Source organism: Gigantopelta aegis, chromosome 6, assembly GCF_016097555.1.
Source record: "Gigantopelta aegis isolate Gae_Host chromosome 6, Gae_host_genome, whole genome shotgun sequence".
Lineage (NCBI taxonomy): Eukaryota > Metazoa > Mollusca > Gastropoda > Neomphalida > Peltospiridae > Gigantopelta > Gigantopelta aegis.
In genome coordinates this window covers 77278723-77294076 of record NC_054704.1, presented here as the reverse complement: position 1 = coordinate 77294076, position 15354 = coordinate 77278723, and the positions used below count along the sequence as shown (strand labels likewise).

Genomic DNA, 15354 nt, shown 5'->3' with positions numbered 1-15354 from the left:
AGTTCATCGCTTTGTTTCCAATGTGAATGGTTGTCAGATCACAATGGAGGAGTTTGAGTTGTACTATTCTGCAGTCAGTGCGTCCATCGATAATAATGCATACTTTGACCTGATGATGAGAACAGCATGGAAATTAGACTAATATGAGAGGTGATTGATACTTCAAACCATATTACTTTTGTGTACGTCAATATACCTACTGTAACACATTAACCACTGTTAAACTGACGTGAATTGGACAGGTTTTACCATCTATGGATCTTTTATTTTTACTTACTACATGTATTATATATGTTGTTTGTATTTCCAGTGGTGGTTGAGGTTAGGCTGGATATAGAGTTGGAATAAAGGGGAATGGTGGCAACTGAGGCTGTTAAGTACTAACTTAAGTTATAGACAACAGAAAAAATAAAATAAAAACATTAAAAAAAATTCTAAAGCATTAATAACATACCATGATATTGATAAAATGAATGAACTTATGATTACAGGATGAAAAAAACCCAACTAAGATAATAATGTGATAAACAAATGTTTAATTATACCAAAGCAATAAAATAAATTATGAATTACTAAAAATTATTTAAAAAATAAAGGAAATTACTACAATATTATCATATACTTTTTGCAACCAATAATAGTAAAAGTTGTAATTGAAAGCATATGCATGGAATGTCTTAAGTTTATAGTTAACATATCATTAAATCATCATAGAATTATAATAAGATAATTTTGCACAAAAGTTTAACCAATTATGTCAAGTATTTTTTTGTAAATCATGGAATTGATTTGGTTTTTTGGTAATTATGAATTCAGTCTGTAATTTTTTTTTTAAAAAGACCATGTAGTTGCTGGTAATGAAAACGAAATATGTTTATACCAATATATTATTTGAAAATAATTGTGTTTTTTTAACCTTTTGATTAAGAGATTTGTGACATCCTAATTTAATGACAATGCCACAACTGACTTTTGGGCTCTTGTCTTTTGGTGTGATATGTTTTTTTTAACACAGTATGTTTCTCTGTAATGTATATCAGTACCCCCCCCCCCCCCCCCCCCCCCAAAAAAAAAATAATAAAAAAAATGTAATAACCCAAATATTATACATGTACCTGCAAAACATCAAACAGCATTGTTTATAAAAAAAATTGAATTTATTGATGTATAAGTCACAAATTGTATAAACTGCATAGCAAAGCAATTTTATACTAAATTTGTGACTGTTATAAATTCACACAAAAATTAGAAACAATTTTTATAATTACAAACAACACTTCTTTTTGAGTTAAAAATACACACAATTTCAGTCTAGCATCCTTTTCATGACCTGTTTTATGTAATGTCCCATTTGACGTTATGACATCATCTTCTAAGGTTTATCCAAGGATAACATTCAGTATTTCAGTGATGTCGTCCAATCAAAGCAGAACCGGCCTCGGTGGCATCGTGGTAGGCCATCGGTCTACAGGCTGATAGGTACTGGGTTCGGATCCCAGTCGAGGCATGGGATTTTTAATCCAGATACCGACTCCAAACCCTGAGTGAGTGCTCTGCAAGGCTCAGTGGGTAGGTGTAAACCACTTGCACCGACCAGTGATCCATAACTGGTTCAACAAAGGCCATTGTTTGTGCTATCCTGCCTGTGGGAAGCGCAAATAAAAGATCCCTTGCTGCTAATCGGAAGAGTAGCCCATGTAATGGCGACAGCGGGTTTCCTCTCAAAATCTGTGTGGTCCTTAACCATATGTCTGACGCCATATAACCGTAAATAAAATGTGTTAAGTGCATTGTTAAATAAAACAATTCTTTCTTTCAATCAAAGCAGAGTAAATTGTATAATGGCAGGAAGTATGTAATTATAACATCAGTAACCCAGTTAGTGGATGTAGATAATTTAATTATGTTCACTTAGTACTACTTAGTACTGCTTATTTTTCTTTCACTGCTTTACTAATGCTCACTTGTCGGTACACTCTTTTTGCACTCATTTTTATTTCTGAAATTATTTTGCTGAATATTTGTATTTAGAACAGACCCCAACTAATTCTAACATTTTTTTTCAAATTATTTAAGGTTTTGAGTTAATTTATTTAAAACAAGTGTTTCTTAGTCTTTTCTTAATAAAAGCAATACTGTCTTCTATGGAAAGCAGACATGTCTACAAGTTTATATTAATATACTGAAATCCATTAGAAATGCATCATTAAAGTAATGCTGTTTATGTCATGGGCTATAAGAAGATACTTGAAGTAGGGGTGGCAGGCATAGTCTCAACTGAAGAGTGGGCACAAGCAAATTATACAACATATAAATGTTTTTGGTTTCAAGTTGGGGTACATGCTCTACCCAGTTCCAACAGACCTGATTTCAACAATGCATGAAGTAAAGTCAAGAGGTGTTTTAAAATGAACACTGATCCATCCCCACATCATAATGTTATTGCCATTCTATCTGTAAACCCACTGAACGCAACACTAAACATAATAATAAGAGTAAGTAACATTCTCCAATCTCCCCTAAATAAGCCTCTGCCATTTGCATGAATGTGATCTTCTTCTTTGCGTTCACTGACTACACTTCTAAATTTGATCGTATGATGAAGAAGAGCATCGTCCTCTCTAGGTACTCCTTGTTGCCATAGAGCTTGGCATGAATGTGATAAAACCTCAACTCTGTAAAACAGAACATCTTCTCACTGACTCTTAATCCATCTCCAATATGTCCTACACCATCATCGTTGTCGAATTCTGCCTTTAATCCACACTTCTGTTGTTAAGGGGGTTATGCATTTGTAATGGATTTCAGTATAAATTTGGTTTATTTAAAAGGAGGATTTATATACCGTACTATATATTTATTTATTTTTAATTCTTGAAATGCATATTTTCCTAAACCTTGGGTTGAAAAAGGCATATATGTTTTAAAATGTCTGCAGCACGAATAACACATAAGAGGTACATATTTGGAGAAGAAACCCCGAAGAGATTATCCAGTCACATGAGAAATATTTGGCCAAATTTATGAAGGTTGCTTTTTCTCAAATGCAGGTGTTTAATCATTGGAAATGTATGCAGTTACATGTGTGTAAATTTAAAACAAGCTGTGTAAAATTGGGCCAATATTATTATATTATATTTTTTAACACACAAATATTTATTTATTTTCTGATGTAGTTTTGCCTTTTTGTTATTTGCTATTTGTGATTTGCTTGAACTTCAATTCTAGCCTTTGACACTTTCAGATTACCAACGAAGAGTTTCTTAATTACTACTGCGGAGTTAGCGCATCGGTAGACAATGATGCATACTTTGATCTCATGATGCGGAACGCCTACAAGCTTACAGACTAAATACTTCTCTAGTACCCATGTCACACAGGACCAACCATCTTCCTGCCCGCCCAGCTTTGCATTCTGCCAGCTTCAACACCTGCACTTACCATGCTATTTTTGTTTTTATTACCTCCCTTGAATATTGTTTATCTCCCTTTAATACTTTCAGAACATTTGTATTCCATATTTGTCTTATTCTGCCAAACCATATTGTCTGGATATTAAGATTTTAATAAATTGAATTGATGCAGGTTTTATGTTTTTAAAGTTAATCTTAAAAACATGTATTAGTGATGTCATCATGTTTTGGTTGGTAGTTTTAATTTATCACATTGTGGATGTATTAGTTTGTTAGTCTGCAATATTTTAGTGTAGTTTCCAGCACTGTTATGTGCAAAACATGATATTGCTATTTTTTTTAATACAAATTTTTAATATTCCAAAGAAAACTTTAATAAGTTAAATTTGTTTGCTCAATTCTCATATCTGCTCAACTCGGCAGTTCATGAGCATTTTAAAATCTACACCTTCATTTTCCCCCTCAGTGCAATCTCCGATTGATAAAGCCAATTCATTTGCTTTCTTGCTCTGTCTTACAATCTTTATACTTTATTAATTGCTTTCACACAAAATACGATCATTTTTATATTACATTTTTAAATATTGATTTATTGTTTACTTCTTGCCATTTTGTACTTCTTGTTAAAGCAGAAATGTTATGGCTTCATATGATATTCAAGGCATTGTATTCAACATGGAACCAGATGTTTTCAACTTGTCTTGTAAGCAGTTAGAATTGTATAAATGTGTGGTTTTTCCAAACATTTTATTTGTATTTTATTTACCTATATTGTATAAGGGACATTCTTACATTCCATTTGTTTGTGAGGGTAATAATTTTAGCAGTTTTGGATTAAACAGTTGACAGTAAAAATTTTTTAACTTACTTCATTTTAAAATGTTAGACCCTGAGTTTTTAATCATGACAAAGTGTTGTTTATCAGTGTTAACTTACAATAAGATTGTTATATCCAGAAGTCTGATATTTTAAAAGAATTTTATTGTTAACATTTTTATCCCGAGAATGAATGTTGATTCAAAATGTTATTTGGACTTTTTGGTGGCTGTTTTTGTTTTTGGGCCCTTAAGTAATTTCAAGAATTGTTATTTCATGTACTACATACATAAAACTCAAAGAAGACGTTCAGATTAGTTCAATAATGTATCTGATCATTAATCAAGAGTCAGTTTTATTGGATAGCACCATAGTATCCATGTGATACAACTAGCATAATAGCATCCAAGTGATACAACTAGCATAATAGCAACTTGTGTCCATCAACAAAAGTCCTGATGAGACTGTTTCTGATTGTTACATCATACATACTATACTGCTAGTTGTTCTTTAGTTTCCTCTTAAAGTAGATACATGCATCAGCAAAGAGCCAAAAGCTATACAGCAGAAAGCAACCAAAGAATAAACTATTCATATGCACTGTGCTTCCAAGGTGGTGGAAAAGCAAAACTATTTGTGATCTATCTGACCATTACACCACTATTGTTTGGGTTAGCATTAGATTTAGGGTTAGGGTTAATTTTGGATTAGGAAATTCTCTCCTTATACATTGTATCAATATAATGGGGGGAGGGGGTAACAGATGGAAATCTTTTCAAAATATGGACTTATATGGTGTCTGTAAAAATATTTTCCCCATGGGATTGGATATACGCAATCTCCTTAGAATAGGCTCAAAGTACAATTAAATGCCCAGTTCCTAATGCATATTGCTTTTCAGCTTTATATAAGTAAAAAACAAATATTGCAGTCAGTGCCAGTTTTCTATGACAGATGACACTTTTTTTTCATGTACACTTCTATATAAATGTCTTCTTTTTAAATGAAAAAACCCCTAAAATAATCTGTTGATGTTTTTTTCTAACTTAATATTAATCATTGTAATATTCATAACACATCAGTTATATTACCGGTTTTATTCATATAAGTACATGCATTTTATATTGTAACTGACTTGATTTATTGACATTTATTTAATATTTAGTTTTACATGGCTCTTAAATTAGGTAATAAGACCACAAGTCGAGGGATGGGGTGTCGATGGAAAATATTTTCATGACAGCTGAGTTAAGATCTACATGCTAGGGGGCATGGAATAAACAAAATATAAGATACATGTATTAAAATGAGGACTACGTTACTGATGGGCAGGTGATTTATATTACAACAGCAGGTATTTGAGAAGTAGCAGACATTAGACTCCATGTATGTATATATTTATTTAATTTTGTACATAAACAATAGGTTGTAGGTAAAACATACCGTATATGTATTATAGAAGTTTTCATATTTTACACTGGAATTGTCCTCCTTTTTTTCAATGGTTATTTATTATGTGCATGTATGATTTGATTAAATCAAACGGTGCTGGAAGTATCGTGCTTATACATGTGCTCTAATCATTCCACATTCTGCTCGGACATAGACCATTCTTATTTGATGAAACTTATTATCTTAGACTACTTGTAGTGTCTGAATATATTCTGTATGTTTTTCACATTTTAACAAGTTTATTCTATTCACATGTGTCCAGTTTGAATTTGTTTTTGGTAAAACATATTCAAAATAATATTGCTGTTTTTGTATTGCTGTTTTTAATGTGTATCAAAATTACCACAGTGGGTCAAAAGACACTTACCTTAAATTTATAACATGAAAATGGTTTAGACTTTATCCTAGTTTATCCTAGACTCGGGGAGGGGGGGGGGGGGGAAGAGTTTTATGTTTAAAGCCTTTGGAGTTGGGAGCAGTTTTGGCAAAGATAACCAAAATGCCTCTGCTTTTGTTGAAGATTTTGTCATCTCCAGCTCGGTCATCTCCAGCTAGAATCGGATGTATCAAGTTTATAGTCATAGTTTGACTAAGTTTTATTATCGTATTTTATGTAATTGCCATTTTAGTCCTGTTTATAAAATACTGAATTTTATCTTTGTAATAAAATGTTTTTTCTATTGTTACTCTTTTTGGTAAATACTGTTCATGAAACAAACCCAAGTGTTTAGATGTAGACACATTTCAGTAATTATTTCTGCTGAAATATTTATCATTCAACTGAAAGGTATCCATGGATGGACACACTGCCATTAATTGGCATTTGAAAGACATCTACAGACCATAGCTAGACTTTCAAGATAATTTTCTGGCAGTCTTAGACATGGGCTCCCATGTTTGTAGTGGGGCAGGCTGATTTTTGCCTGAATTAAACAAAAATGCCTGAATCCGGATAACATTTATTCCTATTATAGTCCATGAGCCAGACCGAATCTGACTACCAAAAAGATGACCAGATCCAACAGTGATTTTTGGTTAGTCTGGTACCTGAGGGGTCCAAAAAACTGTGATGGACTTTTTGGAAGTGTAGCTTAGTGCCCGTATGGTGGCCATCTTTAAAGATGGCCGCCGGTTTGGGACTAAAATATGATACTTCATACAAGTAACTTTGGAGCTCTAACCACATGACCTACATACATGGGGTTTCGAGTATTTTGTTCATCTTTGGATGACGCATCTTATGATGTATATATAGTGTACCTTAATTACTATTGTCTGTTCCAAATTTAAGAAATAATGTAAAAAATGTGTGTTTTTTCACATTTTTCTAGTAAAGTTTATCACCATTCTCTATCTATACATGTTATGGTCAAATTTCCACCTAGGTCATCTCGATGTATTCATATGCCATCCATAACCACCATTACATTGTCTTGTTTGACCATTTTTGTACTCTGGTGACGCGTTTTACTATAGATACCTAATTTTCGTTTTCGGCTCTTTTGGGGTAGGGGTAGTATCAGATCTTTAATAAGCTGCTATAAGGAATCATAAAGATGACTTGGGGACATGAAGTTAGGCTAATTTGATATCAAAATACATTTTGTATTCATATATTTACAATTTTACACCACTTCAACCCTTATAGTCTGTTCATAGGCCTATAGGTTCCGATGGTTTAGTCGTTTTAAATAATCTACCAAAACATACATGTTGGCCAACTACAGTACCAATCACTTGCAGAGTTAGGCCTACCATGATTCATTATACACGAGCCCTACAGAATTGGTTATAACAAAAAACAACCACAACAAATACTACGTTCACTTTCATTCATCATGGATGCCAGGAACTACAGACATGTGCATGTGTCAAAATGTTACTTTGATCTAGCTCAAATTATTGTTATCGTGAAGGCTTAAAACTTCCAGTAGGCCTACAGAGATGGTGAGTACTGACTTATGATATACGTTAATCCCACTTGTGCATACTTTGTGAGGGCTATTTTATGTATGTCACCTCTGCAATGCATAGCCATTGCATGTACATTGCACACCTGTATGCTGTAGGCCAGTTTCTATAGATACTCTATACTGTGGATGGATGGATGTAGCCCCACTGTGGCGATGTAATTAAACATTGCAATGATTGTCAATGTAGCCTAGATTAAAAGGCTAGGTATTTTCATAAAAATTCTAGACATTGTCCCCGATGTGTTTCACAACATTAAAGTGATTATGTCCCAGGTAGCGGAAGTGGCAACAATTGGAATTTCGTGGTAAACGAAATTCTAGTAAGACCCTCTATATTTCACATGTGTAACCTGGCTATTGTAGGTATATGGGTCATTCTACACGAAATGTGTTTGTTTTGTCCCTGTTTTGTAAGACCCTCTGAAATACTAGTATCTAAAAATATTCATTATTTTAAGCAAAATATCATTGTATTGTCATTTAGGAACATGAAAAATGAATACAAAGTAATGTTACATGTTCTCAACATTATGGAAATATTATGATTTCATGCATACTAAGCAAGTGTGACATGTCCCCAAATGCACTTCACAAGATATAGCATGTTTTTGTGGGCATTTTATGTGTCTAATTGGCCAAAACATGTTAATGTATTTTATAGTGTAATATAATATGCCCAAAATAAGATTAATAGTTCTTCTTTAGTATTCCGGTATCATTCATAAAGGCCTACAAATGTTGTCCCCAACTCCTAAGTCAACTAAGTTACCAGATGAATATTTGCCTTGCACGGGGAGGTAACTCCATTAACACTGACTTAACAATCACCAGAGGGCATTTCCACAAGTTGCTTTCGGCGGGAACTTCCAAGAAGAGTGTTTTTACTTAAAGAAGTTTCATTTTTAATTTCATGGATCTATGTTTTAGGTGAGTACTTTAATTAAATGTCATCTAAGTTACCAATAGTTTTCAAAATTAGTTATCAGTATATAAAATGTTATAAATCCTATGGAATATCTATATAGTTCTGATGCCAGTACCAGCCCCATGAATAGTGAATGTGTTGTTTGCATCTAAAAGTCAAATGAGTGCATTAACGTCAACTAAGTTACTGTCACCTAAGTTACCATGTTGTGGTAACTTAGTTGACAAAAGGTAACTTAACTGACTAAATTCATTACATGTCTCTTAAAATGTGTCAGCAAAACCCCAGTAACCCATAGAACATTACCAGTTAGACAATGCTCTAAGGCAGAAGCGTATTTTGAGGTGGTATGGGAGGAGAGGGAAAGGGAAGGGGTGTTTTTTAAAACAGTTATGGGACATTTTCAAAACAATCTCTCTCTCTCTCTCTCTCTCTCTCTCTCTCTCTCTCTCTCTCTCTCTCTCTCTCTCTCTCTCTCACACACACACACACACACACACACACACTCACACACACATAAAGTGTAAAGTGAATACAAATTTTGAAGGCTAGTTTTTCTACTATAATTATGTTTTAAATCAAGTATTACCTTGAGAAAGAAATAAAACATACAAACAGAATATGCAGTAATGTTTATATTATGTCAAGTTAACCATGAAAAGAGGTGAGATCACAAGAGCATTACATAATTTTAGATGGAGGAACAATATTGAGTTACAAATCAGTATATGCAAAAGGGGGTATAAAATAACCCTGTTTTGCATTACATATTTACTGGACATCCACCTATTAGTATAGCCTATAGATTTTATTTCATTCTTAGATTATGGCACTAACCAGCGCCAAAAAACAACGGCGCTATCGACAGAAAAGAGATCAGGATGTCCAAAAACGGGAAGAGTATCTTCATCTTCGAAAAGGTAGACAGCGATGGATGCAATATAAAGCAAGTGACAAGGTGAAGGCTATCTGGGCTTATCTGGATCCTGTCCTCCGATATATTAAGGTGGAATACACTCAAGTATCAACCCTTCATGTCTTCAGTGATGGACCAGTGACACAATACCGACAGAAGCAGAACTTCTTCCTCATGTGTACCAAACCATTTCAAACTGGTTTTAATGTGATGACCTGGAACTTCTTTGAATCCTCACATGGGAAAGGCGCTCCTGATGGTGTAGGTGGTGCCATCAAGCGAAGTACTGACCGCCTGGTAGCTCATGGCATTGATGTACCAAATGCTGAAACATTTTATGAAAAGTTGAAAGGATCTGCAATCAAACTTTTTTTATGTACCTGATGTTCCACCAAACACTTTGCCAATGTTGGTGCCAGGAACAATGTCTCTTCATCAGGTTGTGTCCTCCTGTGCAAAGGAGATTACATATCGACATGTGAGCTGCTTCTGCAAGCCTACAGAAAAGTTCAAATGTGAGTGTTTCACAATGAGGCATTTTAGTTTCCATAAAGCAGAAAACCAACCAGCCAAGGAAAGCTACATAACATCGACAGTCTACTCACAAGATTTAAAAGGGCAACACTGCATCATTGAGTATGATGGCAAACCATACCCAGGCCTCATTATAGAAGTTGACGAGTCTGATGTGTTAGTGAAGGCGATGCACCGAGTTGGCTCCTTATGGCATAATCGCTTCTTTTGGCCTACTATGTCAGATGAATATTGGTACAGCTATGATTCAATAATCAGACTTATTCCAGAACCAGTGAAGATTGGCTCCAGGCACAGACAAGTCGAACAGAAAATATGGGCGCAAATGGTCAAGAAGTATGAATGAATCATTAGAATGAATCAGTGTGAAAAATATACAGATTTAATGTACAATCTTAGTTTATATTCGTTCATTTTAATATTTTATGGTGTTAATGCGTTTATATTGTTTATTTTAATATTTTTATGGTGTTAATGCGTTTATATTGTTTCATTTTAATATTTTATGGTGTTAATACTTTTGAATCTGCTTGATGAATTTCAGATGATCTTCTATATTATGAATGTTTGGGTTACATACATGTAGCTCTTCAGAACAGAATCACATCCATTTGTGGTGTTGTGAAGTCATATGTTGTTGTTTTTTATCATACTGCAGCGTTTATCCCTTTGCCATGATTATGCTGAACTTTCTTTGACAAAACTTTATATTAGTGTTTTGTTTGATCTGTATGGCAGTTGCTTCAGATTGTCGTATACTGATAAACAGCATTTGTATGGTCAAATCATTTCTCTGTATGGTTCGTGGTATTGTTTTAATATCGCCATCTACAAATATAGGATGCATTAGTTTTGTTGTAGTTCCTACTATTTTTATCTAGTGATCTTATATTGTCATCTATGTTACCCAGCAGTCAGCTAAGTTACCCAGTGTTCAACTAAGTTACCGAAGATATTTTTATGTTTAAATGAAGAACAATAAGAAGAAACTGCAAAATATGGTGGTATAATTCACATAAATGTTATAGATGCATTATATCACTTTTTCTAATTTATACTACTAAGACAGTGAATATTATACTATTAGTTGAGACATGAAATGCAAATAATCGTTTTTTGTAGTGTAATTTGAAGAGATTATGATATTATCTGCAAAGGTGAACCACTTTGTTTAACACTCTTTCCTCATAATGACTTTAGTTGAATGTGTACAACAGAACTTGGTACAGATCGGACATCACATGTTAAGATAAAATATATCAGAATGTCTCGGTAACTTAGTGGACATTTCAGTATAAGGTACTTAATATCTAGATCCAATGTGCAGTACTATTTCACCCATGAGCTCGGCTATGATACTCACTGTGATATGAAATCTGTAATGAAATAAATAAAATAAAATTTTTGAAGAAATAACTATGTTTATATTTTGTAAATATGCATTGTAATTTGACAAGATTCATGTAGAATGACCCATATAGAGCCGCTCATCCAAGGCGCCATCTACATTTTATAGGTGTAACCTGAACTGCACGTCCGTGGAGTTACTAGGACTATGCTCTATGATTTCTATTACCCTCAGTGCCCACTAGGTATTGCCACTTGTCTGATTCCGATTCTGATAAACGCTGTTTATTTCAGATGTGAAGCCATGGCAGAGCCCCCACAGAAACGCCCCAAACTTGACCCCTCATAATCTGTGGAAAGAACTCTCCACCTGATCAACTGGTGAGGCCAAGAGATCTGGAATCTTGGAAAATGCTTTTTGATGCTGTAGAGATACGACATTTTGAACCTATCATAAAACTGTCGACTGACAATCTAAGTGTTGTACCCAATGTACTGTATCATCGTGAATGCAGATCAGGATTTACGCACAAAAAGGAACTGACACGGCTACAAAACGTGGTAAAAAGGCAATAATTGGTTAGGACTGAAGGGGAAAAGACAGAACCAAGGCAGTCATTGCGACACACGGGAACTGAAGAAAATTCACGTGTGCATGATAAGGTGTGCATTTTCTGTGAACGTAAAAACAAGTATGTAAAAGGAACACAGAGTAGAGAACCCTTGATACAGGCCGTAGACATTCGGGCTGACCAGACTATTCGAGACATATACTTGCTAAGGCTGGGGCATTCTTGGATATTCTTTCATTTATCTTCGTTCTTTCGTTCTTTTTATTCGATTTTATTTGTTGGTAAGCGTACCAGCAAAATACATGGATGAGATATCCAAAACACAAGTGCTAACTAATTAATTAATTTATTTTGGATAGTGAAAGGTACTTCACCAATACAGTGTAAAATTTCTTTTATTACAAAAGTGTTCTGGGCACTGTATGTGGGACGACTTTATGTGTTTGTAATTTATATTAAGATTAGACAGTTATCTCCTGAGCTACTTGCCAACTTGGATGTGCTCGTTCAGGATAAGTAAAAGATGAGAGGCTCAACGAAATTGAGAATGGCACTTATAAAGGGTAGAATAAAAGTTAAATGTGTAACGATATTGAAGACACAATGAGTACAAAATGTTATTTTATTTGCAAGTAGTTTTGTTTTAATAATATTTACACATGTTTTATCAATTTATATCTATCAAGAAGTATCTTAATTGAAAATGTAAGTATCTGTCTTGATATAAAGTACTGTTAGCTCAAATTGTAACACAGTTAACCTTGCAGACTTGGTAACTTGTTCCATCATCCTTTGCTATAGGATGTAGCTTTATAATTCAGTTTTCTGCGACAGAATATCTTCATTTTGAATATTCTAAACTGTCATGATTATAACCACACCCAGTAGCTGATGTATTTTTCGTACTGGGGTGTCGTTAAACATTCATTAATTCTGATTATAACATGATAATGTTTTTCAGAATCTGTGACCCACAGCTGTGTGACAGTTTGTATCAGGTGGTGAGATAGTTACGTGTGCTGTTGTTGCTGCTGCTGGTTTCAGCTAGAGAGAATATCATTATCATTTTGTTGGAGCACTATGGTAATGTGCCTCTGCTGCAACAATGTCTCTGGAAGTTATGGCGAGAAGTCGTTCATTAGCGGTTTTTATTGCAATGTCTCGAATAGTCTGGTCAGTCCAAAGGTCTACGGCCTGTATCAAGGGTTCTCTACTCTGTGTTCCTTTTACATACTTGTGTTTACGTTCACAGAAAATGCACACCTTATTCATGCACACGTGATTTTTCTTCAGTTCCCGTTTGTCGCAATGATTGCCTTGGTTCTGTCTTTTCCCCTTCAGTCCTAACCAATTCTTGCCTTTTTACCACGTTTTGTAGCCGTGTCAGTTCCTTTTTGTGCGTGAATCCTGATCTGCATTCACGATGATACAGTACATTGGGTACAACACTTAGATTGTCAGTCGACAGTTTTATGATAGGTTCAAAATGTCGTATCTCTACAGCATCAAAAAGCATTTTCCAAGATTCCAGATCTCTTGGCCTCACCAGTTGATCAGGTGGAGAGTTCTTTACACAGATTATGCAGGGGTCAAGTTTGGGGCGTTTGTGTGGGGGCTCTGCCATGGCTTCACATTTGAAATAAACAGCGTTTATCAGAATCGGAATCAGACAAGTGGCAATGCCTAGTGGGCACTGGGGATAATAGAAATCATAGAGCATAGTCCTAGTGACTCCACGGACGTGCAGTTCAGGTTACACCTATAAAATTTAGATGGCGCCTTGGATGAGCGGTTCAATATACCTACAATAGCCAGGTTACACATATGAAATATAGAGGGTCTTACTAGAATTTCGTTTACCATGAAATTCCAATTGTTGCCACTTCCGCTACCTGGGACATAATCTCTTTAATGTTGTGAAACACATCGGGGACAATGTCTAGAATTTTTATGAAAATACCTAGCCTTTTAATCTAGGCTACATTGACAATCATTGCAATGTTTAATTACATCGCCACAGTGGGGCTACATCCATCCATCCACAGTATAGAGTATCAATAGAAACTGGCCTACAGAATACAGGTGTGCAATGTACATGCAATGGCTATGCATTGCAGAGGTGACATACATAAAATAGCCCTCACAAAGTATGCACAAGTGGGATTAACGTATATCATAAGTCAATACTCACCATCTCTGTAGGCCTACTGAAAGTTTTAAGCCTTCACGATAACAATAATTTGAGCTAGATCAAAGTAACATTTTGACACGTGCACATGTCTGTAGTTCCTGGCATCCATGATGAAAGTGAACGTAGTATTTGTTGTGGTTGTTTTTTGTTATAACCAATTCTGTAGGGCTCGTGTATAATGAATCATGGTAGGCCTAATTCTGCAAGTGATTGGTACTGTAGTTGGCCAACATGTATGTTTTGGTAGATTATTTAAAACGACTAAACCATCGGAACCTATAGGCCTATGAACAGACTATAAGGGTTGAAGTGGTGTAAAATTATAAATATATGAATACAAAATGTATTTTGATATCAAATTAGCCTAACTTCATGTCCCCAAGTCATCTTTATGATTCCTTATAGCAGCTTATTAAAGATCTGATACTACCCCTACCCCAAAAGAGCCGAAAACGAAAATTAGGTATCTATAGTAAAACGCGTCACCAGAGTACAAAAATGGTTAAACAAGACAATGTAATGGTGGTTATGGATGGCATATGAATACATCGAGATGACCTAGGTGGAAATTTGACCATAACATGTATAGATAGAGAATGGTGATAAACTTTACTAGAAAAATGTGAAAAAACACACATTTTTTACATTATTTCTTAAATTTGGAACAGACAATAGTAATTAAGGTACACTATATATACATCATAAGATGCGTAATCCAAAGATGAACAAAATACTCCAAACCCCATGTCTGTGGGTCATGTGGTTAGAGCTCCAAAGTCACTTTTATGAAGTATCATATTTTAGTCCCAAACCGGCGGCCATCTTTAAAGATGGCCGCCATACGGGCACTAAGCTACACTTCCAAAAAGTCCATCACAGTTTTTTGGACCCCTCAGGTACCAGACTAACCAAAAATCACTGTTGGATCTGGTCACCTTCTTGGTAGTCAATCTCAAAAATCCAGGGTCTGGCTCATGGACTATTAGCATTACTGCCAAACAGCTATATAGGGATGCAAATGATTCACTACGCATTTTTAAATGGATTGCAAATAATATTGTGGGTAGAATGATGAAAAAGTTTCGCTCATTCTGCCTGAATATCTCTATTGTTTTTACCAAAATTTTAGGATTTTCTCCAGCAGGAGGGGGTGGGGGAGAGGTGATGGGGTGTCTCATATGCTTATGCTGGCATTATCATTTAATCGGGTTTTAA

General features: G+C 34.9%; 1 protein-coding gene across 3 annotated transcripts in view; it reads left to right on the top strand.

Moving 5' to 3' along the window:
• LOC121374101 (calcyphosin-like protein) overlaps positions 1 to 15354 on the top strand; it is a 35894-nt gene that overhangs the window by 10492 nt on the left and 10048 nt on the right. Inside the window, exons 5-6 of one of the 3 annotated variants that reach the window (XM_041501030.1) lie at positions 38 to 150; positions 3245 to 6367. The exons of 1 other annotated variant lie outside the window; for it this stretch is intronic. In XM_041501030.1, coding sequence (XP_041356964.1) covers positions 38 to 142 — 105 coding nt within the window. In that variant the 3' untranslated portion in view covers positions 143 to 150; positions 3245 to 6367. Of the gene's footprint in view, positions 1 to 37; positions 151 to 3244; positions 6368 to 15354 lie in introns of those variants that run through there. One more of the 3 variants, XM_041501028.1, reaches the window with a different exon arrangement.